Genomic DNA, 27,860 nt, shown 5'->3' on the forward strand with positions numbered 1-27,860 from the left:
AAGCACAAAGATATACAAAGTGCTATCTGTGCTCTGCTCACTAAGGGAATGGAAACCAGTTTTTTCACAGTATGAGTTTGTAGACATACTGCTGTGCCACTAGGAAGCAACGTAAACGCGCTTTGGAAAATTACAAAATTAATGTAAAAATACCATTTTTTAAAAATAAAGATATTACTAAAACTCAGCATTTTAGATTATTTAATATTATTATAAAGCGTCGAAAGATCTCTGATGAAATTCGTTTGCAGAGGAAAAGTTCTGAAATAAACTTTTATCTATTTCTTTTAATATAAAACACTTCATTTATATTTCAAACTGTTTCTCACATGTTATGTATGGCAATGATTAACATAAGTTCCAATACAATGTGAATTATATTTACTTGTAACACAGTTTGTTAGGAAATACCGAGTCATGAAGAAAAAGTTTGTTTTTCCGAATTACTTAGAAGTAGATGTAAAGGTGTTAAATTAGATGCGACTTACATAACGTGAAGCCGACAATCTTCACAGATTATTTGAAGTTTTACAAGCCAGGGTTCATACCTGTACATTCGACTTCGGTAGTTATATCGGAATGTTTAGGAAGGAGAAGTAAGAGGAAGGATTCTTGGTGGGCGCCCGACCGGAACTTTCTAACACCTGATTTACCTGTACTTCAACCTGTTGGTGTGACTGACCTTGGGAGAGACAGCAGGTTTGCTAAAGGCATCGCTTGTAAATGGCACAACGCCGCTTGGCGCTGATCAGCCACTATTCCTATATGCGGTCTTTCTGCACAGCTACTACAAGTGGTCACCAGTGTAGACCTCAGCAATGCTGAATGGAAATATTCGGGCGGTGTGAAAGGTTTGGCCAGTGTTCACAAGAAGTGTCAACACACAGTCACTGAATGGAAGATCCTAAACGATATTAACAGAAATCCCTCCCATACAGTGGCACATACTGTAACTTTAACTTCTGATTCAAGAATTGAAAAGCGACAGTAACAGGTAAGTAGCAACTTAGTAACGTCTAACAGAGTAAAGGAAATTTTGCTACAATGTTTAGGTCAATTGCTTTATGGTTCATACTTCTGTTGTACGTAAAAAAAGTAAGAAATATAAATAAATACGCATTAACATGTACAATACTCTAAAATAAAGTTTAGGGAACAACAAGTTAATATGGATACAAGCTGGACTGAAGAGGACGCATTGCAAGTATCAAACTGATATTCATATACACTTGTTGTTTCCCTGGTGGTTGATCTAAATTTTATTTTTATAAACATAAATTAAAACCTTTCAGTCCATCCAAAAGATTATTTTAACACATTTTGAATTTACATTAGTTCTAAAATACGATAATTCTCTTGGCTTGTACATAGTTAAAATTTCGGGATTAGTACGTTATTATCAATATAAGGCTGAGATCGGTTTGGCACTGTAGCATTTAACTCAGTTTTAGTACGCTGCTCAAAGACAAAATCAATCCATGCGTTTAAGGAAGTTAAGTTATCTAAGCAAAATCATTACTTTATCTCACAGTATCTTCGAGCTTAAATTTTTATTGTTTTAAATAATTGGATTGTTTAACAGAAGGCCCGGCATGGCCAGCTGGTTAGGGCGCTCAACACGCAATATAAGGTTCGCGGAATCGATTCCCGTCACACTAAACATGCTCGTCTTTTCAGCCGGGGTGGCGTTATAATGGTACAGTCAATACCACTGTATGGGAGGTATATTCGTTGGTAAAAGAGCAGCCCAAGTGTTGGCGGTGGGTAGTACTGACTAGCTGCCTTCCCTCTAGTCTTACACTGCTAAATTATGGACGGCTAGCGCAGATAGCCCTCGTTATTCTTTGCGCGAAATTCAACACAAACAAGTAACATGGGATGCTATTATTATCAGTCCAGAAATAGAAGTGCTCGAAAACCATTTGATCAAAATATATTAAAATAAATAGTTCAATGTAATAAACTGCTTCAACATTACATTATACTTATTATAACATGACGAGAAATTCAAAAACGCGTCAATATTCATATGAATAACAAAACTGACATAGAGCTGAATAAAATATATATATTAAAATACATTCTCTGGTTGAAATAAACTGACATTTTTTGTAAGTTCAATATAGAACAAGTACATTCAACAAACAACGTTATTATTACACGAGTGACTGCATTTGATAAATATTGTAATGCTGAAACATGCTCTGTTTTAATCTTGTTTCTTACGCTAGCCTAGAGGGATTGAAATATATTGTGTCATTTTGAAATATAATTATATACATGTACTTGTTGAATAGTCTTTTTAATTATATTTATTCAATAGACATGTGCGATTCTCGTGGAAAGTGATAATAGAGGCATTTTGACAATAGAGTTAGAAAAAATAGCATTTACATTCCACACAATTATAATAAAATCTTTATTTTAACCGACGTTTAGCATTCTTCAGTTTTATATACTAGCCCTGAAGAAGCCACAAAGGCAAAACATCAGTTAAAATAAAAGTTCTCTTATAATTATCTGGAGTGTAAGGTAATTGTTTTCTAACTTTATTATCAAAATGCCTCTGTCATCACTTTCCACAGGTCCGGCATGGCCAAGAGTGTTAAGGCAGTAATCCGAGGGTCGCGGGTTTGAATCCCGGTCACACCAAACATGCTCGCCCTCTCAGCCGTATGGGCGTTATAATGTGACAGTCAATCCCACTATTCGTTGGTAAAATAGTAGCCCAAGAGTTGGCGGTGGGTGTTTATGACTAGCTGCCTTCTTCCTTGTCTTACACTGCTAAATTAGGGATGGCTAGCACAGATAACCCTCAAGTAGCTTTGTGCGAAATTCAAAACAAACAAACACTTTCCACAAGAATCACATATGTAACATAATTAAAACGACTGTGTGGGATTTAAAGTGAACGGAAAGCGTCTCATTATGCATACCAGCTTAAAGACCAAAACGAAAATTTTGTGACAGAAATTTAATTTTTAAGGAAATAAAGTTTCCTAGGTTGGGGTGTTCAGGAATATTATTAACCTCTTTCACCCTTCTCGCAACTATTTTGTTTGTTACTTTCGTGGAACGTTTAAATTTTATCTGGAGAGGCTAGTCCTACGTTACCCAGTGAGTTGAAAGACTGATTTGGAGAACCAGAAGCATGTCCGGAGGGGCAGAGAGAAGAACCAAGGCTAATCATGTGACGTCACTGAGAAGAAGAGAAGAAATAAGGCGACAAAATATACGGAAATAAATTTTCCGTGATCAGGATCAGAGGGCATCTGGGATCTGAAAATCTAATGCACCGCTAGTATTATTAAATCCAAATGCTTTTGTTGTTGAGGGGAACGATAGTACCCGAGAAAATTCACTTTCATTAGATTGGCAACAAACATGCTACACGTTCTTTACTTAGTGTTGAAACTGTGAAACACAAGAAAGGATTACTTTTTGTTCAGAAAATTTTCTATTAAACAATTATCAGAAATTGTTTTTCCTGTCTAGGGTGTTTTTGCTGCAAGGTACATGTTGTACTGGGATATCATGCCAGCTCTCTGGCGTCTGCTATTAATCGTCCAAATTCTGAAATGGCGAGCGTAAATATACTGTTGGCCTGCCTGGGGACCAGTGACTTGAAGCTAGTGCAAAATTTTCTGATAATAACTAGAAACACGTTTAGTCAGCTCACAATAGCCTATTACAACTCATCTGTTTTCATCCAATCGATGGTTTCATATATGAATGAAACATTCAAAGTATTTCGGGACTTAGACTTGAAAACTTTAAACACTTTTAAATATGACAACTGAGACAACGCTATGTGAAAACATTTGAAACAGGACAGACTTAATGACCATCTCGACTATCCTTTAATTGCTTCATACATTTTTCTCAAGCTTCGTTTTAGTTTGTAATACTATTTAATGCGAAAGTTGTAGTCAAAAGGCTGTGTACAATATGTATTTCTACATCAACAAATTACACAGAAGTTTTTGTGAAAAGAACTCAGACTTTGAAGAATTTGATCCTACTACACCCGATCCATAGTGAGCAGGCTCGTATTCACCTAGTATTAGCATTCTGTTATATAGAAATTTTTATGAGTTTGAAAAACGAAGTGCCACATTAAAACATTCTAAAGCTAAAATCAAGTTATATAAATGAGTTAAATCAAACATAAATGTCACTGTGGATACTTCTGGATAATAATTTTAGCAACTAATTTAGAAAAGTTTGTGAAGCAGCTCTTGAATGTAATTTTGTTTATATTTTTCAGTAACTAATCGAATCGTCTTTAACTCCTGAACAGCTTTTTGAAATTCTAGCATATAACGGTATTTAGTAATGGTACTAGTAGTACGTGTGTAATATTACATCACAATAAGAGTTATAATAATTTAAAACAGTTAATAGTTATTAATCTTACCGTATACAAGTGGCTTATTAAATATGTACAATCCATCTTGTTGATAAACAACATAAAACTGTAGATAAATGTATATATAATAATGTTAGCTCTAGCAATCCCGTTTCTATGCTTCTTTTTTAAAATTAATGTATTGTAAAATCTCTCACTTGCCATACAGTTCTTCCTAATGGATAAGAATATTTTTTAATAAGTAGTGCAATCATAAATATTACTTATATAACATTAAATGATAAAAAGAGACCTTTTGTTTCATCTGGGTTGTCTTATCCGCTAACTTAAGTTAGACTCCTAAAACCAAAAGCATTTAAAAGCCAACCCAACTCTTATCATTCAAATATTTATCAAACTTCCCCTTAAATCAACTTTATCAGCCACATCCGAAGACAATCTGTTCTATAGACCTGCAATTCTCTTAGAAATATAAATCTCTTTTAGCTGAAATTGACTCTCACCCTTGATGACGAGAAAACCCACTTGTAGAGAAAATATATATCTAAAAACGGCTAGTATAGATAAAGAAAACTTTTTGTAGAGGAGCGAACAACGTTTCGACTTTCTTCGGTCATCGTCAGGCTCACAAAGAAAGAAAGAGGTAACTGACCGATAGCTGACCACATGTTTGAAGGTGGTTGTGTAATTGAGTGTAGGAATGGAAAAAGTTGGATTATATTTATTAACATAGATATAAAGGTGTTCCTTTGTATTGGTCTACTTTGGGCTTGAGTTGTTGTATAAATAAGGCATTCTTAATTTTACGTTTGTTTATGTTTGCTTCTTTATTTAGTATTAGAGTGTTTTCTATGGTTATGTTGTGTTTATTTGATTTCCAGTGTTCGAAAACGTGTGAAGGTGACTTTTTGTGTTCTGTGAATCTGGTTTCCATTTTTCTACTTGTTTCTCCAATATAGAAGTCGTGCAGTTATCACATTGTATTTTATAAATAATGTTGGTGTGGTGTTTGTCAGTGTAGTTTTTACACAGTATAGACCTCAGTTTTGTGTCTGGTTTTTGAATAAATTTGGTATTAACTGGAATGTCATATTTGTCACTAGTTTTTGCCAAATGTTGGTTATTTTTCTGCTGATGTCGGAAATATATGGTATGCAGCAGTATATGGTTTCGTGACTTTTTTTTAAGTCGTGGGGTATATTTACTTTTGTTAGTTGATTTTGCTTTTTGTCTAGGCGTGTGCGTATAATGTTTTCTACGGTTTGTGGAGGAAACTTATTGATGTTGATGAAGTATTGTTTTATTTTGTCTAATTCGTGGTTAATTTTATCTGGTGAGCATAGTTTTATGGATGTGTTTATTTGGTTTCTTAGTGCGTTGAGTTTTTGTTTTGTTTCGTGTGCTGAGTCCTGAGGAATGTATAGTCCAGTATGGGTGATTTTTCGCTGGATTTCTGTTTTAAACTGTGTGTCAGTTATTGTACTTTTGAGGTTAAGAAATGATATTTGATTGCTTTCTTCCTGTTCACATGTGAAGCTAATGTTGAAATGTATAGAGTTAATGTGATTGAAAAAATGAAGTGTGTGTTCTGTAGATTTGAATCCCACGATTTACATAGATATGACTCTCACCCTGCTAAAAATTACATTTGTGTTCCTTATTCTTACCATTCTAAACGTCGCCTGCTGGTACAGTGGTAAATCTACAGATTTACAATGCTAACATCAGGGGTTTTATTCCCCTCAGTGGACTCAGCAGATAGCCTGAAGTAGCTTTGCTATAGTAAAACACACACACACCATTCTAATAATTAAATGTTAAAAAGATGGTTCATCAACACTATCAATTCCTTTAACAATCTTAAACACTTCCATCAAATCCCCTCTATCTCTCGTATTTTATAAATAAAACGAGTTCAGAAACTTTATATAATAACTTTTCCATCTTAGTATACTTCTTGGACCTTTTCCATTAATTCACTGCACATTTCTAAAGTAAAAAGACCAACACTGAAGTCTACTCTGAATTTGGCCTATCTTATGGCATATACTATGATACTACAACGTCTTCAGACTTGTTTTAAACATTTCTGTAGATACAACCAAAAACTTTATTTGCTCTTTCCCTAGTAACAACGCGTAGTTTTAATGGCTAAAGAGACTGGTCAATTAGAACACCAAGATTATTTCTTCCATACCACTATTAAGGATTCTATCATGAAAATAATACTCATGTATATCAAAACTGTGATATACCACATGCATTACTTTGTCATCTACTATTCACTAGCCAATTGAACAAATAAAGAAACGTTTTCTTGTAAGACAATAGAATCTTTCTCACAGCCAACAGCATTCAAAACTTTGATGTTGTTAGCTAATGTAAATAATTTACTGAACATTTTCTCATTGACTTAATTCATGTATATCAAAAAAAGCATAGGTCCTCACATTGAGTGCTGATGAATTTACTCATGACAATTATCCAGTCTGGCTAAACTGCACATACAACAACATTCTGTTTTCTTCCATCTAGTCATTTTTCTATCCATTGAGCCAACCTATTCCCTTACATCTACAGAGATAATTTTGTAACCAACCTTTTTATGTTGCATTTTGTCAAATACTTTCTCAAAATCTAGATCTGTCAATTTCACACCTATACCCTCATCTACATAAGCAATAAGCTCTTCAAAGAATATAAAAAGAGTAACAAGGGAGGACTTTCCCCAAGTTAAACCATTTTGTCTATCCAAAAAAATTTTAAACTTTTATAGATGACTTTTCAAAGCATTTTTAATCAAAATATCAAAAAAAATTATCCCATCACTGATGCAAGACAACTGTACATATAATTACTGAGACAATTGTATAATCTTCTTCGAAAATAGGTATAACATTAGTCAACTTCCAATCTTCTGGAACCTGCTCATTGTTGAAGGACCTAGAAAAAATAATTTCTTGTGGTTCATCTTGTCTAATCTTGTTTTCATCTAGAATCTCTTCAGGTTGAGAAATATCACTTAAACCTTCAATAATAAAAACTTGATAAAAATATAATTTAATAAGCCCGGTTATTGTCCAATTGTCATGAGATATTTGCCATTTGGTATCACCTTTCAAAGGTCCTCCTCGTATCCTAGCATTTTATTTAACTTTAATGTATTTGAAGAGATTCTTATTGTTTATAAGAAGTATGCCTGTCTTGAATATTTAAAAATGATTCTTTTCAATTTGCCATATTTGATCAGTATTTCCAATTAATTCATTTGCTCAGTTCACAGCTGATAATTCCTGTCTCATCTCTTCAAAATTTGCTTCTTTGAAATTTGAAACAAAAATGTTGTTCTTTATCTTCATATGCAGCAAAACACCAGATCTAATTAAGCAATAATCACTAGCACCCAGATGTTCCCCAACATTTATTTATTAAGCATATCTAAAATTAAAATCACCTATAATTATAACTTCATTAACAATTGAGTTTCTCGTTAATATTTATCAGTTTCACATGGTTGTCTGTAGCAAGATCCAGTTAAATGTCTTCTCCACTTATAATCACCAACAGAAACCCAAATAGATTCAACCTCATTACTGTTATCTTTGGTATCCTCAGTTTGAACAACCTGTAACTGACGTTTCACACATAAGGCCACTAATCCTCTATTGCTCTATTAAACAATCTACAGCCTTGTATTTCAGAGAAATTCCCGTCATCACTGCCTATATTTAGCCAAGTTTCAGGTATTCCCATTATGTCGAAATCCTCTTATTTGACCAATACTCTGAAGTCATCCATTTTATTTATTACCCTTCTAGCATTAAAAGTATAAATGATGAGACTTCTATTAAAACTACCTATGCACCGTGTTCCCACGCCACATTCTTTCTCTACATCTTGCAGACACGAATCAGATTTACATTGCTTATCTTAAACTCCAAATGTGTAAACTTACAAAAAAGATTTGGTGCTCATGGTAGAGCTTTTGAGGAAATACATCTGATTCCACGGAAGTAATGTCAACTGTAAAGTTCTAACATAAGTAGTGTACGGCCTAATACTAATGTTTTATCATAAGTATAATTACTTACAATCATGTTTCACCAGCTTGTAAAACGCATTAATGCTATAGCAAATCACATTCCTTAAATATCATATCTTTGTGAGAAATCACATTCCTATTGGTGGCTTAGTGTATTAGGTAGGGTATCATACCTTTGCATTCATAACTGATAAACAACACAGTTTATTTAAATAGGTAATATGCATAAAATTTTATGCTAAAATTGTCTTCAAGTGGCACAGCACAGATAGCCAATCGTGTATATCGTTTTGCTAAACAACAAACAAATCATATCAAAATAAGAACCATACTGGAGAACACAGAACAATAAAACTCACAATAACAAACCATTGAGTCATAAAGCACTCAGAAAGATGGACTGGTTTACTCATTACATTGCAGCAAAACTCAAGCTGTAGGCATAATTTCAGGCCATAAAGTCAAAGTGTAGGTTCGAGAACTTAAATGTACTTCAACATCTGATGAACCAAAAGAGTTCAGTGAAGACACCGAAACGCCATTTTTTTTCATGCAAAAGTAAATTAAAATTCAAATCTGCTATGTCTACACTGTCTAAAGTTCACTGAAACAAAAGCTTAAGGTGTAATTTCGATTGTTTTCTTTAGTATTTATGTTTCACGTATTTCTATTATTTTGATTTTATTAGTTATCTATATGCTTTCTATTGGTCCTGAAACAATGGTTGAATGAAGAGTGAAACTATGAACAGAATAAACCAAGATTGGTCGATAACATGATATACAATCTAATGAAGTCTCTCGTTGGCACAGAGATAAGTCTACAGATTTACAACGTTAAAATCAGGGGTTCTATTCCCCTCGGTTGACACAACATTTAGTCCGATGTGGTTTTGCTATAAGAAAAACACAAGCAACCTAATAAATATGTGAGTGCATGAGTCAATGGTACAACGAACAGAACTAACTTTTCCTTTGTAAAATACGGCTCGGCGTGGCCAGTATTTAAGGTGTTTGAATAGTAATCAGAGAGACGCGAGTTCAGATCCCCGTCACATCAAACATACTCTCCATTTCAGCCGTGGGGACGTTATAATGTTTCTGTGAATCTCATTATTCGATGGTAAAAGAGTAGCCCAAGAGTTGGCGATGGGTGGTGATGACTAGTTGCCTTACCTTTAGTCTTACACTACTAGTTATGGATGGCTAAATCAGATAGCCCTCGTGTAGCTTTGCGCAAAATAAAAACAAACAAACAACAAATCATTGTAAAATAAGCTAAATGTCAGTAAATGTTACATCGTTACTTAAAGTATGATATGTCGTTCGAATCGTAGCAGGAATTAAAAACCACGGTAGAGAAAATCGACAGATGAAGAACTGATGCCGCTGAGAATTAAAAAACAACACAACAAAACAAAACAAAAATGGTCGCTGTTGTTTGATGAAGAAACATGAAACCTGACTGGTAAACGTGTGGAATTTTGTATTAATGAACTTTTTCTCAAATTAATAAACATATTATAATTTTCAGCCGTGCTCAGTACCAGCAACTTATTTTAATAAATGATAGTAATATCAACAAAAAGTTTGTGTAAGAAATTATAGATATGAACTATAGAACTATAGCTCATTTTTTACAATACTTATTATGCCACTAAATAACAGAAAAAAAAACACTTAAAACACTCAGTAAGTGGTGTGAGTGTATGTGTTTGGGGTTGTTTTATACAAGTAAAATAATTTCTAGAGAATCACTTCATTGTATGCTAAAATTGCCCATTAAAGTGTGTTTTTCTTATAGAGAAGCTACGTTGGGGTATCTGCGAAGTCCACCGAGGGGAATCGAAACCCTGATTTTAGCGTTGTAAATCTCTAGACTTAGCACTGTACCAGCGAGGAACGTTCTGTAAAAACCAACTTCATATAACTAGCCGGGTCGTAATCTGAGGGTCGCTGGTTCGAATCCCCGTCACACTAAACATGCTCGTCCTTTCAGCCGTGGGTGCGTTATAATGTTACGGTCAATCCCACTATTCGTTGATAAATAGTACCCCAAGAGTTGGCGGTGGGTGGTGATGACTAGTTGCCTTCCTTCTAGTCTTACACTGCTAAATTAGGGACAGCTAGCGCAGATAGCCGTCAAGTAGCTTAGCGCGAAATTCAATGAAATAACTAGCCATGTGAGCTCAAAATTTATCTTTTTTTTTTTACTTTCACTCTCAGCAAGATAAAACCCGCTTGTTCCGATCCATACATGAACTCTTAGCATTCAACAACAGTATGTGTTAAGAACAAAAAGCGTGTATTTGTGGTTATCAATAAAACAGTTCTTCACTCTGTGTCATAAATATTATTAATCATCAGATATAGCATTAAGAAAACTGAACATTTTTAAAATAAAATATTGAATTTTTTTTTTTCGTTTATTATATTCTAAATGACCTACAGATCCGAAGTCGAGTGCCCTAACCACCAACCCATACCTGGATTGTTATTTTACGCTCTTCCTTTTTGATATTAACCCTAGTATACGCTCGTTGAATACAAGGTGTAATTATAGGTATCCCAGAAGTTGAGAACTTATAATAATGTACTCAACGTATGCGCGTGCGCGACGTTTCTTTTGGTTATAAGATTTTATTTCTTTTTTCAACTGAGTAGTAACTGCCCCTAATATCTTTTAGTTTTAATCGCCTTAACGTCAAACACAGAAACGAAAGACACGTTTCACCAAATTTTCAACTGATTAGTCACTTCCCTTTCGTCTGTACCAAGAAATCCGTACGTGTAACGCAAAAGCTCAGCCAAACAGAGAGACCCGTACTAACCCGCAGGTTATGAGGGGGGAAGTGAATAGTTTGGCATACCTGTAAGGTTACTGACTCCTGGTTGACGTTTCTATCTTCAACCACCTAAAAAAAATTATCCTGTGTAAGTAATGACGGATGCTAAAATTTATGTTTAATTAAACAACTAGTAAAATTACATTGATAGCACACAATCAAGAAGCGATTTAAATACACTTGACATACTTATATTGAGATTACCTTCGGATTGCTGCAGTATAAAGACTGATGGTCTCTAACTTCACTATCACACTAGTTTGATTGTTAGTTATCTCCCTATAAGAATTCTGACAAATTCTGATACATTTTCTCCTATCACACTTATATTCTCTCAGTACATTTAAGATTTAATTCATGTTAACCCTTCTTGGCTAACTTAATTTCTAATGATCTTTGTTTTTAGATTTTGCGAGATAGAATATTTTTCAGTAATTTCTACAGCTCTTTAACATTCTGTATACTTTTATTACTATATGTTCAACAAAAAACTCGTCGTTATTTTTGAATAAATGTGAAAATAAAACAAGAAACAGGAAACTAAGTATGTCGTAGTTAAGTGTTTTTTTTCTCACTTTCCTTTTCTACATTGTCGCACTGTCGACCTCGTAAGTTGGGAGCTTTGACCTCTTATATTTAACAGTAATAGGCTATAAAATAATCTGCATTTTTTCTAACTGCAGGGCGGGACAAAAATGGAGATATCCATTTAAAACATAATATAATTTCTATTACACTGAAACAAATAATGATTAAATTGGTCTTGTTTACTTATCAACAACTGTACAAACTACTTTAGAAAGTTACGTCCACCACTCTACAGACTTACACCGCAAAATCAAGGTTTCAATTCCCACAGTGGACATAGTAGATTGCACGATGTGGCTTTGACCACATTATAAGCCATAAATAAATTATCTGCTCTGTATTTGTCTCAGGGATCGTGCCTGGTATTTTAAAGCTATAATCCATGTAGAATATGCATTAGGTGTCAGGGATCAGACCCGTATTTAAATATGAAAATCATTCCTTTGAGTTGTGATATATTTAAACACTTAAATGTTGTGCACTAAAAATAAAATTCAATTTTTGTGGAACCACATCTTTAAAAAGGAAAGAATACCCAAGCTTATATTCTAGTAGTAACGCTGAGATTTTTGTTGTCAAACTCTTAATGTCATTTGTGTTTGTACACAGTAGTAACGTACTGAGGAAACATATTCACTAGTTTTGACAGCCTTCTATTTTATGTACTTTCTACTGACAATTCTCCTGGTGGCTTTGTTTGAATTTTATAGAAATAAAAAGTTTGATCGAATGTATACATAAGTATAATTAGCTTTTAGTGTTGTGAATTTCAAGAATTTATTTAACTCTGTTATCAATTATTGCTAGTATTTTCCAGAAAGACAATTCGGGTTAAAAACTTGACCAGGTTCTACAACGGTCATCACCTAGCGTCATTAGTTTAGAAAAGTAACATTTGGCGACCTGTTTCGCTTATTCGTTTATGACGAGGCTAGTAAGACTATCTGCTGCTGTGTATAATTTTGAACTGCTGAACAAGTCGAAAGCAGCACTAGCTGCCAATTCTTGGGATACTTTTTACCAATGAACAGTGTGATTTATCGTAATATTACAATGCTCCCATGGCTGAAAAGGTAAATATGTTAGATACCAGATTTCGATCCTACCATAAGTTTATTGCGGGTTAAATGCCCTTACTATCATGCTATGTTAGGCCGGACCGGTTCGTATGCTCTTTACGCCGTCTGGAGCACCGATTAAACGTGATCTACTTGCAAAGACACACAGCTGTTTCGAATCTTTCTTTAGGAGAGGTCAGGCCGGCGGAATTAGAGCCCTTACGTCCACGTAAAGCGCAATTTTATTTCTATATCCATTATTTACAAAGGTTAACAGTCAAATGACAGGGAAAGAGACACCTACGCCATTTTCTTAATGAACAGGTGCATGAGTGAGAAACCACTTCCTGTATTGGTTGCAAATATTGTATGCACGTTCACACGCAGTACATTATAAGGTAATCATGTTGGTTTTACAACGTGTTTGATATGTGTTACTAATAATACTTGCTCGATTCTTAACGGAAGTTACATGTAATTTAATTTTACAAAAAAAAGCATTCCAATTAGAAGACGATTAATTAAATGTTTGTTATCCAAACTGTTTCTCTCTTTTAAAATTAATCACTTTTTTGTATTTTCTTAACACTAACAGCGCTACCCTGGTGGAAGATTTTACTCGTGAATTCCCAAAAGGCTGTATTTGCCAAAACTAAAATAATTATTCTATAGACAGTTAATAGGTTCACCCAACCCTGTAGCAAAAAATTTAAAAAATGTTTGCTTCCAGCCTCTTAAAACTGGGTTATGTTTCATTGTGTTTAATAATGATAAAAAATAAACCGAAGTTAAATTCACTCTCCATTTATCAGCATTTCTTTGTTAAACTCAATCTTATCTATTTTCATTTTGCTTCGTAATGCCTGTTCGAAGAGATAATCTGGAGAAGAAAATAATTCTAAAGATGGACGATTTTGATTAAAATAAAGTTTTAATATTCATACCAGCCGTCTTTAGAATACACTTTTACTTTAAGTGTATTTTTCGTCATCATAAAATAATCTGAAAGAGAAGATAATAATAATATTTTATTATGATACCTGCTTGGTCTTTGAACACTTTCCATAGGGTTGCTCCTTTCCAATGAAAGAAGGACTAAGTAAACACGTGATATTTCAAGCATTAAACTATCAAGTCCTGGTGATCCGAATTGGTCAGTGGTTAGTATACAAGACTGTTCCTTCAAGGGTTCGATGCTCTTGTCCCATTACCGCAAGCAATAATAATAAATTGCGCCACGAATTTTGGAGGTCATTAGGGTGTTATAAGAATGAATGAGTAAATGCCCTTAGTCGGTTTGATAGGAAAAAATAAGCAATGTTAGCTGTTTTTCCCCTAATCTATCACTTCTATATTGACCTTTCTTGTTGACCCTGTGGTCACTTAACCCGTTTCGAGATAAGAAAAAACTACTTTACCAACTCGCGGTTTATTCTAAGTGGTGAGTGAAGTTAATGCAAAGTAAATTAATTAAGCGAATAATATAGCAGCAATTTGGTTTTACTAAAAATCACAAAATAAATTATGATAGTTAGATGGGCTTGATAAGCCCAGCATGGCGAGGTGGTTGTGGTGCTTCTCTCGCAATCTGAAGGTCACAGGTTTAAGTTCTCTTCCCACTAAGCACGCTCGCCCTTTCAGCCGTGGGAGCGTTATAACGTCACAGTCAAGCCCACTATTCGTTGGTAAAAGGGTAGCCCAAGAAGTAGTGGTGGGTGTCTTACACTGCTGAGTTAGGGATGGCTAGCGCAGATAGCCATCAAAACAAACAAACTGATAAACATCACAGTTCACACCGAAACCGATTGTGATTGAAGTTTATGATAGAAATAGTTTCTCGACTACTATTATATCTGTTGTATTTTCCACAGCCTGGTGATATGTGATATTAGGTGAAAACTGTAACAGTTAAATATCGTTGAAAACCGAAGTATAAGGCATCTTTTGTTTGTATTTAGGACACTAGACATTCTGTCCATCATGTGAATAGTAAAACTTTTGCTTCTCAGCAGAGTTAGCTTTAGATGTAGTTTCTATTCTGACGAGCTGTAAATATTTCATTTTGCGATTTGTATTCATTGCTAAATACCTTAATATATACCTATTCAGTGTCATAAGAAGTTTTGGAACTATTTTATTAGGTTTTACTTTAGACAAACGATATTGGGGTAATTCATTAAAATGCTATGACATGCATGTTTGCCGTTTTAGTAATAGAGATTTGAAACAAACGTTGATACGTTGTATTATATAAATTACATGGGGTGTGACTTTTGTATTTACTGAAACAAGATACCAGTCATTCAACAGGAGAATGATCGAGTTCACACAAATTCATTGATAAAAATGTGGCTTCGTATATGTCCTAAATATTTGTATTTCTTTTATTATGTACGGAAACCAAAAGTAACGAGAAACGCACTCGTACACGTATATACTTGATTTATAATATTGTTGACTCATGTTTTTAACATTTGTAAGGTACGCATGTTCTCTCACCAGCAGTTAGCGCATGCCACTTTATTTTAAACAATTGCCTTCAAGAACGGCCAGTTTTCATCTGCGTTCACTAACAAATGTTCTCGTGCAGACCTCGTAACCAACCAGGGACAAGTACCAAGAAAAACTTGCCCAGTTAATTCCGCCGTGACTTGGCAGTACGAACCACGACCACTTTTACAGTAATACGTCTACACTCTTGTAGCTACTTCTTCGTACTGCTTTTCCCCTTTTCATGCCACTGGTACATGAATCGGGAACTAAAGTAAAATTGGAGCAGTCAGGTAGATCCGAAAGCATGCATTATACATGTGTCGTGGCACGCATTCTGAATTTCCCTTGCTGGAACGTTTCTGAAAGTCAAACTTTCTGAAAAGAAGGCGACACGAATAATAATAAATTAGAAATATTATGTTAGTGTCGCAGAGCTGCATCTGATAACTGAGTTTCGATTCTCATGATTGACGGAATACAGAGTTCATTGTGTACCTTTGTGCGTAACGACAAATCACATTAGAATGTACATAAGAGCCCAAGATGACATTATCTTTTCTTGTCTGTTGTTGCTCTAGTTGTTGTTTGTGTCAGATGGTGCTGTTTTTGCTAGTTATTACTTTCTGATTCCATTTATATCTTATCAAAACTCTTCCAATTGTTTGAAAAAAACCAACAAGTTTACCAAATATAAATTATCAAAATCAACTATGGCGTTTTTCTTTTTGGTATCCAAACCATTTTTTTTTTTTTTCAAAATTATATTTTTGGCATGTATCAATAATCTAATTTTTCCTCACAAACTCTGTTGTCATACCAGTGTAATTATTTGATTCAACTTAATATTCGTAATAAATCTTTTGGCAACACCTTTCTCGATTTGATCATTTTTATGTAAATGCTAAGCTAGCCAGCTCTCAGTTTTTACTTTGCCTGAAAGTTCTCTCATTTTTTTCGTTTAAACTGGAATACAATCTTCTTCTTTCTTATTATTTTATTAACAAAAACTTTGTTTTTGTTTGTTTGTTTGTAGTTGAACACAAAGCTATATAATAAGCTATCTGTGCTGTGTCCGCCACTGGTACCAAAACCCAAATTTTAGGGTTATAAGGCTGTAACTTAAACGATGAGCCACTAGAGGGCTAAAAAGACAACACTTAGAAAAACTTCCAATACCCAAGGCCCGGCATGGCCAGGTGGTTAAGGCACTCGACTCGTAATATGAGGGTCGCGGGTTCAAATCCCCGTCACACCAAACATGCTCAACCTTTCAGCCGTGTGGACGTTATAAAGTTACGATCAATCCCACTATTCATTGGTAAAAGAGTACCCCAAACGTTGACGGTTGGTGGTGAATGCTAGCTGCCTTCTCTTTAGTCTTACACTGTTAAATTAGGAATGGCTAGTGCAGATAACTCTCGAGTAGCTGGGCCTAATAAATTATCTGTGAGAGTAAATTAACTCCTACCAAGAGAAAGTAGTAACTGGAAACTTACAATTGGTTATACCATTGCATCTCTTCAATCTGATTAAGATATTCTGGGCATAAAACAAACCAAAAACCTGTCATAGGTCGATATCATCAAGTTATCCAATCATTTTTGTATCTTTAATGAATCTGAGTTTTGCGATAAGAAAAACCGATGATTTAGAGGAAGGAGATTAGCTTTACTAGATTTGAAACCTCAAGAATAAAGTCATAGTAAATATACGTTCTCATGATATTATTCAAATCACTTATTATTAAAGTGGGCAAATAATCATTAAAAAGGTAGGATACATATATATATTGTTTATATGAAAACTTGTAATACTGCCCTTTGTCTAGTAGTATCACCCTTATGCCTCGGCATAGCTGTCAAAATTTAGCTGTCTTGAGCTAAAGGTGTTACTCAAAGAACGTCTATATTTACTACCTTTTACGTTAACATATGCTATTCAAAAATTCTGCATTAGACAAGGTGTTAGTCTGCAACCCTCAGAGTACGAGTTTAGCACCTTAATCACCTGGTTATGCCGAGCCACATAAAGTAAATAAATTGTTTCTCGAATACAAAAAGATGGAAAAGCAAGGAAAGAGGGCATTCTCCGATAGGATGCTTGACCCGTAAACTAAGTGTCGAGGTTTCTAATCCCCATCACACCAAACATGGTTGCTCTTTCAGTCATGGGGACGTTATAATGTGACGACCAATCTCACTATTCGTTGATAAAAGAGTAACTTAAGAGTTAACAGTGCGTGGTGATGACTAACTGCCTTCTCTCTGGTATTACACTGCTAAATTACAGAGGGTTAGCGCAGATAGCCCTAGTATAGCTTTGCGCAAAATTAAAGCAAGCAAATAAAGAAATATTCTCTTCTATTTTAACGAAGAAACTAAGAGCACATAAAATTAAATCGATTTCAACTTTAACCTTTAATTGCGTAAAAAGCCTCTGAATTTAACGATACACCTCTAATAAAATTCATCAGAAAAGAACTCTCAGTTTAGAACTAACTTGTTAAGTGATAACTTTTAAATTGTTCACCATTTAACTTAAATGCTAGCAAGGGAGTTAAAAATTATATAATATTGCTGAAAGTCATTTCGAGTTACTTTATTTCTTTATAAATATTTTGTGACAGTTCTCAACAGTTAATAATTTGTGTCAAAAGCACATTTCACGTGTGCTTTGGTTTTTAGTGTCATATGACGTTTGTATCATTATATAAAAAAAAAAACCTGACGAAACAATGCGATAATTACTACCCAAGATTACAAAATAATGTTTTATTTAGCAGGTTTATTATTCACGTCTATAATCTGTTAATCAGAAGTACAGTTAACAAATGGCGCGTGACTCGGTGATCGTGATCTTTTAAGTTTGTTGATATTCGTTGCAGGTAAACATCAATGATAGCTTTATATAAATGTAGCATCGATAGAAAGTCAGGCCTAACAATTAATGGTGAGAATTTAGTGCCATACTCAATGAATTTACAACACAACTGAATTGTGAACCACATGACAGCGCTCACTGCCAAAGAAAAATCAGACTGACTCTTTAAAATTGATTGTACGTGAACAAAATTGTCTTAATTTTGAAAGTTAGTATCTACAACCAAAATACCATCGTTTATCATATGAAATATAACTCTAAAACTGGCGTTCGATATGTATATGGTCCTACATGGCCAGGTGGGTAAAGGCGTTCGACTAGTCATCTGAGGGTTGCGGGTTCGAATTCCCGTGCATCAAACATTCTCGCTCTTTCAGCCGTGTAGTCGTTATAGTGTGACGGTCAATCCCACTATTCCTTAGTAAAAGATTAGTCCAAGAGTTGGCGGTGGGTGGTGATGAGTAGATGCCTTCCCTCTAGTCTTACAGTCTATCTAGCGCAGATAGCCCTCGTGTAGCTTTGCGCGAAATTCACAAAACGATATGTATACACACGAAACAAGATGAACGTGTTGACCAACTCATTTTAAAGTAATCATAACGTGTATTCAGAGTTAGACTGCTTGTCGTTTGTTCACAAGAGCAAGATAATTAAAAGACCTACTTAACTTCGTAAAAAATGGCCTGTTTACACTGTTAGCTAGGTTCAGGTAAACAGCGATTTTTCACTTGTTAACCTTATTGAAAATCGCGCAGTTTCCTCGAGGACTGTCTGCTCTAGCCATCCCTGATTTAGAACTGATAGGCTAGGGAAATGGTAGCTAGTAACAATCACCCACTGCCAAATCTTGGACTATTTTGATCGAACAGTGGGATTGGTGTCATGTTATAACTGCTTAATCGATAAAAATGATGAAACAAAACATAAACACATCCAGTATCTCGTATATAGATTTATATTCCTACCCATCTAGAAACATAAAATTGGGAGTTTGAAGTTAGAAAGGCTTAGAATAATAAACAAATATCTTATTGATTTCTATCAACATTTTAAAGATTTTCAAAATGTCTCTTTCTTATGTCATTCTCGTCTTTTAGAAGATTTGGAAACAGAAGAAACAGTCTGGCATTCAACATGAATCAGTGACGATTGTTTTGTTTTTGAATTTCACGCAAAACTACACGCAGGATATCTGCATTAGTCATCCTTATTATATTGCAGTGTAAGACTAGAAGGATTTTTTTTATTTTGAATTTCGCGCAAAGCTACACGAGGGCTATCTGCGCTAGCCGTCCCTAATTTAGCAGTGTAAGGCTAGAGGGAAGGCAGCTAGTCATCGCCACCCACCGCCAACGTTTGGGCTACTCTTTCACAAACGCATAGTGGGATTGAACGTAACATTATAATGCCCCAACGGCTGAAAGGGAGAGCATGTTTAGTGCGAAGGGGATTTGAACCCGCGATCCTCAAATTACGAACCGAACGCCTTAACCCACCTGGCCATGCCTGGCAGGGCTAAAGGAAAGGCAGGTAGTCATCATCACCTACCGACAACTCTTGAGTTATTCTTTTACCAACGAATAATTTGACTGACCGTCACTTTATAACGTTCCTACGGCTGAAAGGGCGAAGATGTTAAGTGTGACGGGGATTCGAACTTGCGACCTTCAGTTTACGAATCGAGTGCCTTAATTACCGGGCCACGAATGAGTGACGAAAGAACGTATCATCAACTATTTAAATCCTGATTTGTGTGTTTTATAAAACTTTCTCCATGCGATTTGTCTTTAAATTTAAGTAATTAAAATATTTATATTTAGATTTAACACGATTCTTTTAAATATCCAGTAAAGAATTTTTTCCAAACTTGATCTGTAATATATTTTCCACTTGTATTATTATTATTTTATATTTTTTGTTCTCCAGATTTACGTACAGGAATACTAATATTATTTGTGATTTTCAAACTTTGACATCAACACCAACAGTGTAAGATCGCTGTTAATAGTTTTTTGTTCGCGTTTAACTCGAATATTTCGTCAGATACTTTTTCTTTTTAAGTTGAACAAGTTCGATTGGTTTGGTTTTTTGGAATTTCACACAAAGCTACTCGAGGGCTATCTGTGTTAGCCGTCCCTAATTTAGCAGTGTAAGACTAGAGGGAAGGCAGCTAGTCATCACCACCCACCGCCAACTCTTGGGCTACTCTTGTACCAACGAATAGTGGGATTGACCGTCACATTATAACGCCCCCACGGCTGAAAGGGCGAGCATGTTTGGCACGACGCGGGCACGAACCCGCGACCCTCGGATTAGAGTCGCACGCCTTATGCGCTAGGCCATGCCGGGCCAAAGTAGTTCGAAAATACATTCTAATGTATTATTTGTTTAGCTAATTCGTTGTAAGACTTTGGAAAGTCAATGTTTGAACTATTTTTCTATCTTACTAAGCTTATAGCAAAGAAGTTGATAGCAGTAACATCATAGTTAATGAAGTTTTTATTAATTAATGAAGAGGTCTTCAAATATTGTTCAACATGGAAATGAAATTGACTACTTTAAAAATCTATTTGTATCCTTGTTCCTAACCACCCAGTTTTTTTTCGAAAATTATTCATTGAAAGACATCCATATATGTATATGCATTATTTTTTAAGTTTCCAATAGTTTTTCAAAAGTTTAGAAGATTCTGCTCAAACAACTTCTACTAACAATTTTAACACACAATTTAAAAAAGATATATTGTAACATATAATTAGTTGCGTGACAACTATTCGACGTACTTATTCAGTTGATCAAACTATATGTGCAGGGAACATGTTTCATAACTCTGTTCTGTTTTATGACAGGCTAAAGTCATGAAGATACTAAGAATTGTAATGGTGCTGTTAGCTACCAGTGTGGTTGAAGGTCAAGAGACAATGCACTGTGAGGATATCATGAGAAATGCTCGCCTCCCCTGTATTTGCACTATAGATTTAGAAAATGGAACTTCCATCAACTGTGATGAGGTATTCTTTTTTGGGGATTTTCCTATTCTTCCATATCGTCATCGCATTCATAGTTTTAGTCAGCGCCACGCTGGGTTACAGAATCTTGAGGCTCAACTATTCACCGCTAGTGATGTTCCACTCAAGATAGTAGACTTCTCTCACAATCTTCTTCGGAGACTCACAGAGAGAGTGTTTGATGGAATTGAAAATACAGTGGAAGAAATACGTTTGAGTCACAACCTCTTTGGAGATCAGCTTAGTCCAATCTTTTTTACTAATGAATTTCAAGGACTATCACAACTACGTGTGCTCGACCTATCGGCGAACCGCCTACGTGATTTGAACAGTGATATCTTCAGAAGATTGGACAGATTGGAGGTATAAGAAAAATGTAACAATTGCACATGATTTCTAACATATTATTTATTACAATATTTCATTAATACAAATAGTTAATTTGTTTTAGTTTTGTTTTTTATGATGTTTACAGTTCATTCTTCCTCGTGGAACTTGAATAAAAAAATATCAAACATTTGATAGAAACAATGTCTAGTCAATGACTTTAACTTCTGATCTCTTTAAACAGCAAAATGTTTGATATTTTTATGACGTTTACGGCACATTCTTCCTCGTGGAACTTGAATAAAAAAAATATCAAACATTTTGCTGTTTAAAGAGACCAGACGTTAGAGTAATTGGCTAGACATTGTTTCTAGATGTAATTTCGTTCAGAAATATTATATATTACCTAATTTGTGTCACTTGCACATTTCGTACAAAAGAACTCTTTATTTTATACGGTCTGACTAATCTTATCTATAATATAAATGTTTTATTTATGTGTGTATAGAAATAAACAACGACAGGTCAGTACAATGCATAACATTTAATATAAGGATATGAGTTCGAAAAAATGTCTAATATAAATATGTACATACGACTTTGTTTTGTTATTACAGGAGCTTAAGCTTGGACAAAATGAGCTCTCCACTATTCCAGCATCTAGCCTTCAAGGCCTACTTGCTCTAAAAGCAATTTTTCTTCAAGAAAATAAAATAAAGCAGCTACTACAGAGATCTTTTCCAAACCTGCCGACAGTGAAGCTGTTGAACCTTACAGGAAATGATATCAGTTATATACAAGATGGAGCTTTTGTCACATTGTCTGGTCTAGAAACTCTTCTTCTTGGTAATAACAGGTTGGATTCTTTACCCACAGAAACATTTGTGAGGCTTGATAAACTCCATACGTTAGATTTGTCCGATAACTACTTTACACTTATTCCTCTAAGACCTTTGATGAAACTCGTAGGGCTAAAAAATCTTATTCTGCATTCCAATAACATTCGTTCTTTAGAAGGGACCCCTCTCGCTGAAATGACTACTTTGGAGTTTTTGGATTTACGCCGAAATGGAATTATTGAACTTTCAGCAAACACATTTGACGGATTACCAAACTTGAAAGAATTATTATTAGATATCAATATAATAAGGAGATTAGATGAAAATATCTTTATTGGGTTAGAAAAATTAGAAAGACTCTCTTTAAATGATAATCAAATTCTTGCTTATCCAGCTACAGCCATAAGTAGTCTGAAAGATCTAAAGAAATTTAATCTTGATTATAACAGAATAGCTGTTTTATCATCAAAAATACTTAGAACTTCAGCTCATTTAGAAGAACTTTCTCTTGCTTTCAACCTTATTAACGAAATTCCTGACAATGTTTTTGAAAACTTTGAAGCTCTTCGTCTACTGAACGTACATGGTAACAAGATAGAAGTGTTTAATAACAATAAAATAGTTGGTCTTCAGCAAAGTTTATGGGTTCTTGACCTCGGATACAACGAAATAAACCAACTTCCAAAGTTGAATCTGCCAAAACTTTTAATTTTAAGTATGGCTAGAAATAAATTATCAGCATTAGTGCCAGAAGCTTTTGAAATGCTTCAAGATCTAAGATATCTTAATCTTAGCCTAAATCAAATAGCTAAAATACCAAAAACTGCTTTTCAAAACCTTTTATATCTTGAAAATTTGGACCTGCATGGGAACTTGCTATTAGAAATTTCCCTAAATGTTTTCAAGAATCTGTCGTTGAAAGTGCTTGATCTTAGCAGAAACCAACTGCGAGAATTGCAGCAAAAATCTTTCCAAAAATTAACAAAGCTCGAGATGCTAGATCTCAGCATGAACAGACTTGCCGTCGTCAAAAATGGAGCTTTTGACGAACTAGACAATCTTAAGTTCTTAAATCTCAGGCAAAATATTCTGAGCTCTTTCAAAGGGGATGTTTTTACAACAAGAACAGGGCTAGAAACATTGGATCTTAGTCATAACCATATCACATATCTGTATCCCAACTCATTCACCATCCATTACAAACTTAAGAAAATAGATCTAAGTTTCAACAGACTGACATTCTTCCCAAGTGAAATTCTAAAATCTGTCCAAACATTAATCCATATCAGTCTCCAGGGAAATAATCTTCAGTCTTTGGATAATGCAGATTTTGCCAATATGCCAAATTTGAAACTTCTGGAACTCCAAAATAATGCAATAAGTAATATTCAAGACAATACTTTCCAGAACTCAACTCAATTACACAGGATTTACTTACAAAACAATCAAATTTCTTCTTTACCAGAACTTGCCTTCCGAGGTATTAGTCATCTAAACCTGGATCTCAGCAACAACAGTCTAAATAACATTTCTCCAGAGATTTTTAATAGAATGAATGTCTTTTCTTTGGAAAGTATTAATTTGGCAAGCAATAAATTTACAGAATTTCCTAACCTTGGTCTAAAACGACAGTATTCTTTCCTTGAGAAATTAGATTTATCTTATAATAAAATCAGTAACCTTCCCTCAAATGACGATGTATTAGTAAACGTAAAGGACATAGATCTCTCACATAACCCTTTAACAGCAGATGCACATAGGATACTTCTAGGAGAACCAAAAAGCATGAGAGAACTTAACATAGCTTACACAAAGCTTAAAGCTCTTCCAGAATTTGAAAGTCCTTTTCTAAGAACCCTAAATCTTTCAGGAAACTTAATAAAAAGAATTGATGGAAATGTTTTCCAGAAGACAAACTTGTTGCAATGTTTAGATTTATCGGATAATCAGATTCCAAACTTGAGTATAAGCCTTGCGACTGTTTGGTCCAAAATTACAGGTTTAGAAAAACTTGATATCTCAAAAAATCCGATACTGTTTATTGTTAAAGGAGACTTTGATCCCTTAACAAGTCTTAAATACCTCATGATCAATGACTTACCTGAGCTCACTCTTTTGGAATGTGAAAGTTTAGAAAAACTTACTCTTTTGAAAGAATTACGGATTTATGGATACCCATCTTTATTAAACCTAGCTATTAATGATTGCTTAAAGTATGCAGTTGGGCTTCAAAGTGTTTCAGTAGATATTACTGAGCCTAAACTTGATTCACAGCTACAACCAATTTATAGTCCTCAGTTACGCGAGGTAAATGTTCGGGGTAAGAAATTGAGAAGTATATCTTCAAGCGCTTTTGCTGGCATTCGGAGTCCTAAAATTGATATTAAACTTCGAGAAACTTCTATAAACGATATCTCAATTGCTGTATTTTTACCTCTCCCAATATCCACCGATATTGCTCTTGATGTGAAAAATAACAAAATTAGTAGTCTTAGTCCACAGTTTCTGGCAACACTGGACAACAAACAAAGGGATATATCGTTGGTTGGTCTAAATTCTAATCCAATCATGTGTGACTGCAATGCTCTACCTCTTTGGCAATGGATTCAAAAGAAAATGGATTCCACGGATAAAAATTTTCACAAACTCACTAAATTGAAGTGTTTTGGTCCTCCTCATCTAGCAAAACAATTGTTACAAAATCTTCAGGCTAATAGTTTCGTTTGTGGAGATCAACCAATCACAATACAAACGTCAAAAAGTACGACCCTTTCTCCATCTACTCGGACAACTATTCAGCATCGTGAAAATGACATCATCTTTGAACTTCGGCGCACAACCCCACGGCCTACACATAAACTTCCTTCTGCTAGTGGAAGCAGAAGCGCTCTTACTAAAGTGGACACTATGATCATTGCAATTGTGGCAGGAGTGGTAGCATTTGTCTGCATACTGATCATCATCATCTGTGTGATTCGGCTACGTCGAGCAAAGCCTCATTATGTTGCAGGACCTCTTGCTGGACCTCTAGCACTACGGGCACAAGGCAAGTGCACCTGCCTTAAGCCACCAACTAACTTATGTAACTGTTATGCTACGTATCCCATTCCACTTTCGTACATTCCATCAGGTCTTCCTCTTGGGCTTCCAACGCGACCAAGGATTTTGTCTTTGCCAGCCCCACCAGTGTCTGTAAGTACCCTTGGCAGACCAGTTCCTCTCAAAAGTCCACCTTACTATGTTACGTATCCAGAAAGTGATAATGAAAATAGGTAATGCATTAAATGGTGCCTTAATGTTTAATAGATAGTGAAATATTTTCATTCGAAGATCATATTTGTATGAAAGTCTATTAGTGTGACACAGCAGGGTGTGGCACTGTTTCAGGTGGATCTGTTCTAGCATCGAAGTGTCCTTCTATTTTATAAAAGGGATAGCAGGTAAACCTTTGGATGCATTTTAAAGACCAGAGAGAGAAAGCATGTTGTATAGCATCTTATAGTACCAAAAAGTGAAAAAGGTCCATCCTAACCTGAGAAAGAAATCTAAGAAAAGTAATGAAGCAGAACATATAGAAAACAAAGTGACTGTACTTGTACAGCCACACTAAATTCCGAGCTCAAGCTCAACAACTTCCCAAACTATCACAACAACCAAAGTCAAATGCTTACGTATTCGGAGAAACCACGCCCTTGACTTTTAATTTTGTTTACTTGTGAACCACATTTTGTCCGTCGTTATACTTTATCAAAAGCTATAACATTTTATTTATAACAATGGCAAATTAATAACGTATGTCTCCAATTGCTATAATAACTAATCAAAGTAACAACATTTTATATCAAATGTTTTTTGACTTACAAATGCAATAAGTTCAAAACTGGCTGAAAAAAAAGGAAATGTTATTACCGTATCGAAACTTATTTTCATACTTTAAATATATACAAAGACCTAACTGTTTAAATCATTATTTTTCCTTGCACTTCATCAGTCAGCTTGGCATTTGAAGGATCAACATGTTAGAGTATTCAGGCCTTTCACCGTAGGTACTAAAAGTCTATTTTGAGCATTTTCGGCAATTCTTAGAACTTGGTATGTATCAGATTATTGCGAGGAAGATTAGATTTTCAGTGCCGTCTGGTATTGCAGCTGTCGCCTCAAATTCCAATACGAAGTTATTTTGTTGAAATGTAACATTATTATATTAAGCCTAATAACCGCTTTGGCAGAATATGTAACCTTTTCCTGTAGAAAATGATTTAAATTCAGTGTTCTGGGTTGCCTAATAATCTTAAGAATAAAATTCGAAAAACTTTACAAGTAAATATAATGTTTACTGTTACACATGCCAAATATTCGTGATGAAAATTACGATAAACAGCAAATGTCTTCATCCATGCATTTCTAATTCATCCTTTAAATGGGATGTTTGTAACACTCTCCAATTTTCGGCATTCAATTCCGTATCTTCATTATTTCCTACTTTGATTCACTTTTAACAACTGTGTATACACTGGCACAATCAATGTAAAATATTAACCATCTGATATTTTTCCATCAGTGTGTTTTTATTTTTATTTTAAACTGTGTCGTTTTATTTTGTTTGTATTCATCAGAACTTATATTTAAAAATTGTTAATATTTGCTTTTACAATTTTCTAAGCAAAAAGAAGAATAGTTAGACGATGGTTGACATCTATATGAGTTCAAATAATTACTACTGCTGCTTACTTATTAACCTTTGAAACTGTTTTAATAAGAACTCATGTTTTTATTATGAATGTAATATCAACATTGCAGATGTAATTAAACATAGTCAATTTAACCAAAACAGACTAAACTTCTCCATCTTCTCTTGTTCCCAGCAACGAAGGGAAAAGATGTATTACTTATTCGTACACAGAATTTCAAAAGCATTGACCTAAAAGATGAGTTTATCACTTCATTAGCTTAGGCGTTTCACATGTTGACATTATTCCATGTATACATTTATAGTTAGTTAATCTATTTTTTAATTTATTGTATCATTTGTTACTTCTACAAGTGTCTTTACGATAAAAACCGACGGAAAACTAACTGAGTGTGTACAATAACGTACATTATGATCAGCTGATGTTCGTGTTTTTATCTAGGATGATCGCTTCACCAGTCATGTATTTGTCTTATTACTTTGTGATGAATTTTCTTTCGTATATATATTTTGCTTCGAAGAACATTTTTATTAGCAAGGTAAATGTTTAAATTTTAACGGTTTAAAGTAACATAATTATTGTCTTCCTTCAGTTCTAAACTCCTGAAAAACATATGTTTAGTCTACGAGTTACATTTATCACTTTCAGTTGTGAAATTTGTCCAAATCCAAAAGTAGATTTTTGAACAGTTTGTTTGTTTTTTGAATTTCGAGCAAAGTT

General features: G+C 34.6%; 1 protein-coding gene across 1 annotated transcript; it reads left to right on the top strand.

Annotated features, from left to right (window-relative positions):
• Nucleotides 1-609: 609 nt before the first annotated feature.
• LOC143255282 (uncharacterized) lies at nt 610-27,291 on the top strand. Its single transcript, XM_076510707.1, has 3 exons — nt 610-994; nt 21,125-21,646; nt 22,228-27,291. The coding sequence occupies exons 2-3, from the start codon at nt 21,134-21,136 to the stop codon at nt 25,723-25,725; spliced, it is 4,011 nt and encodes a 1,336-aa protein (XP_076366822.1). The 5' UTR covers nt 610-994; nt 21,125-21,133; the 3' UTR covers nt 25,726-27,291.
• The last annotated feature ends 569 nt before the right edge of the window (nt 27,292-27,860 follow it).

Source organism: Tachypleus tridentatus, chromosome 7 (genome assembly GCF_004210375.1).
Source record: "Tachypleus tridentatus isolate NWPU-2018 chromosome 7, ASM421037v1, whole genome shotgun sequence".
Classification (NCBI taxonomy): Eukaryota; Metazoa; Arthropoda; class Merostomata; order Xiphosura; family Limulidae; genus Tachypleus; species Tachypleus tridentatus.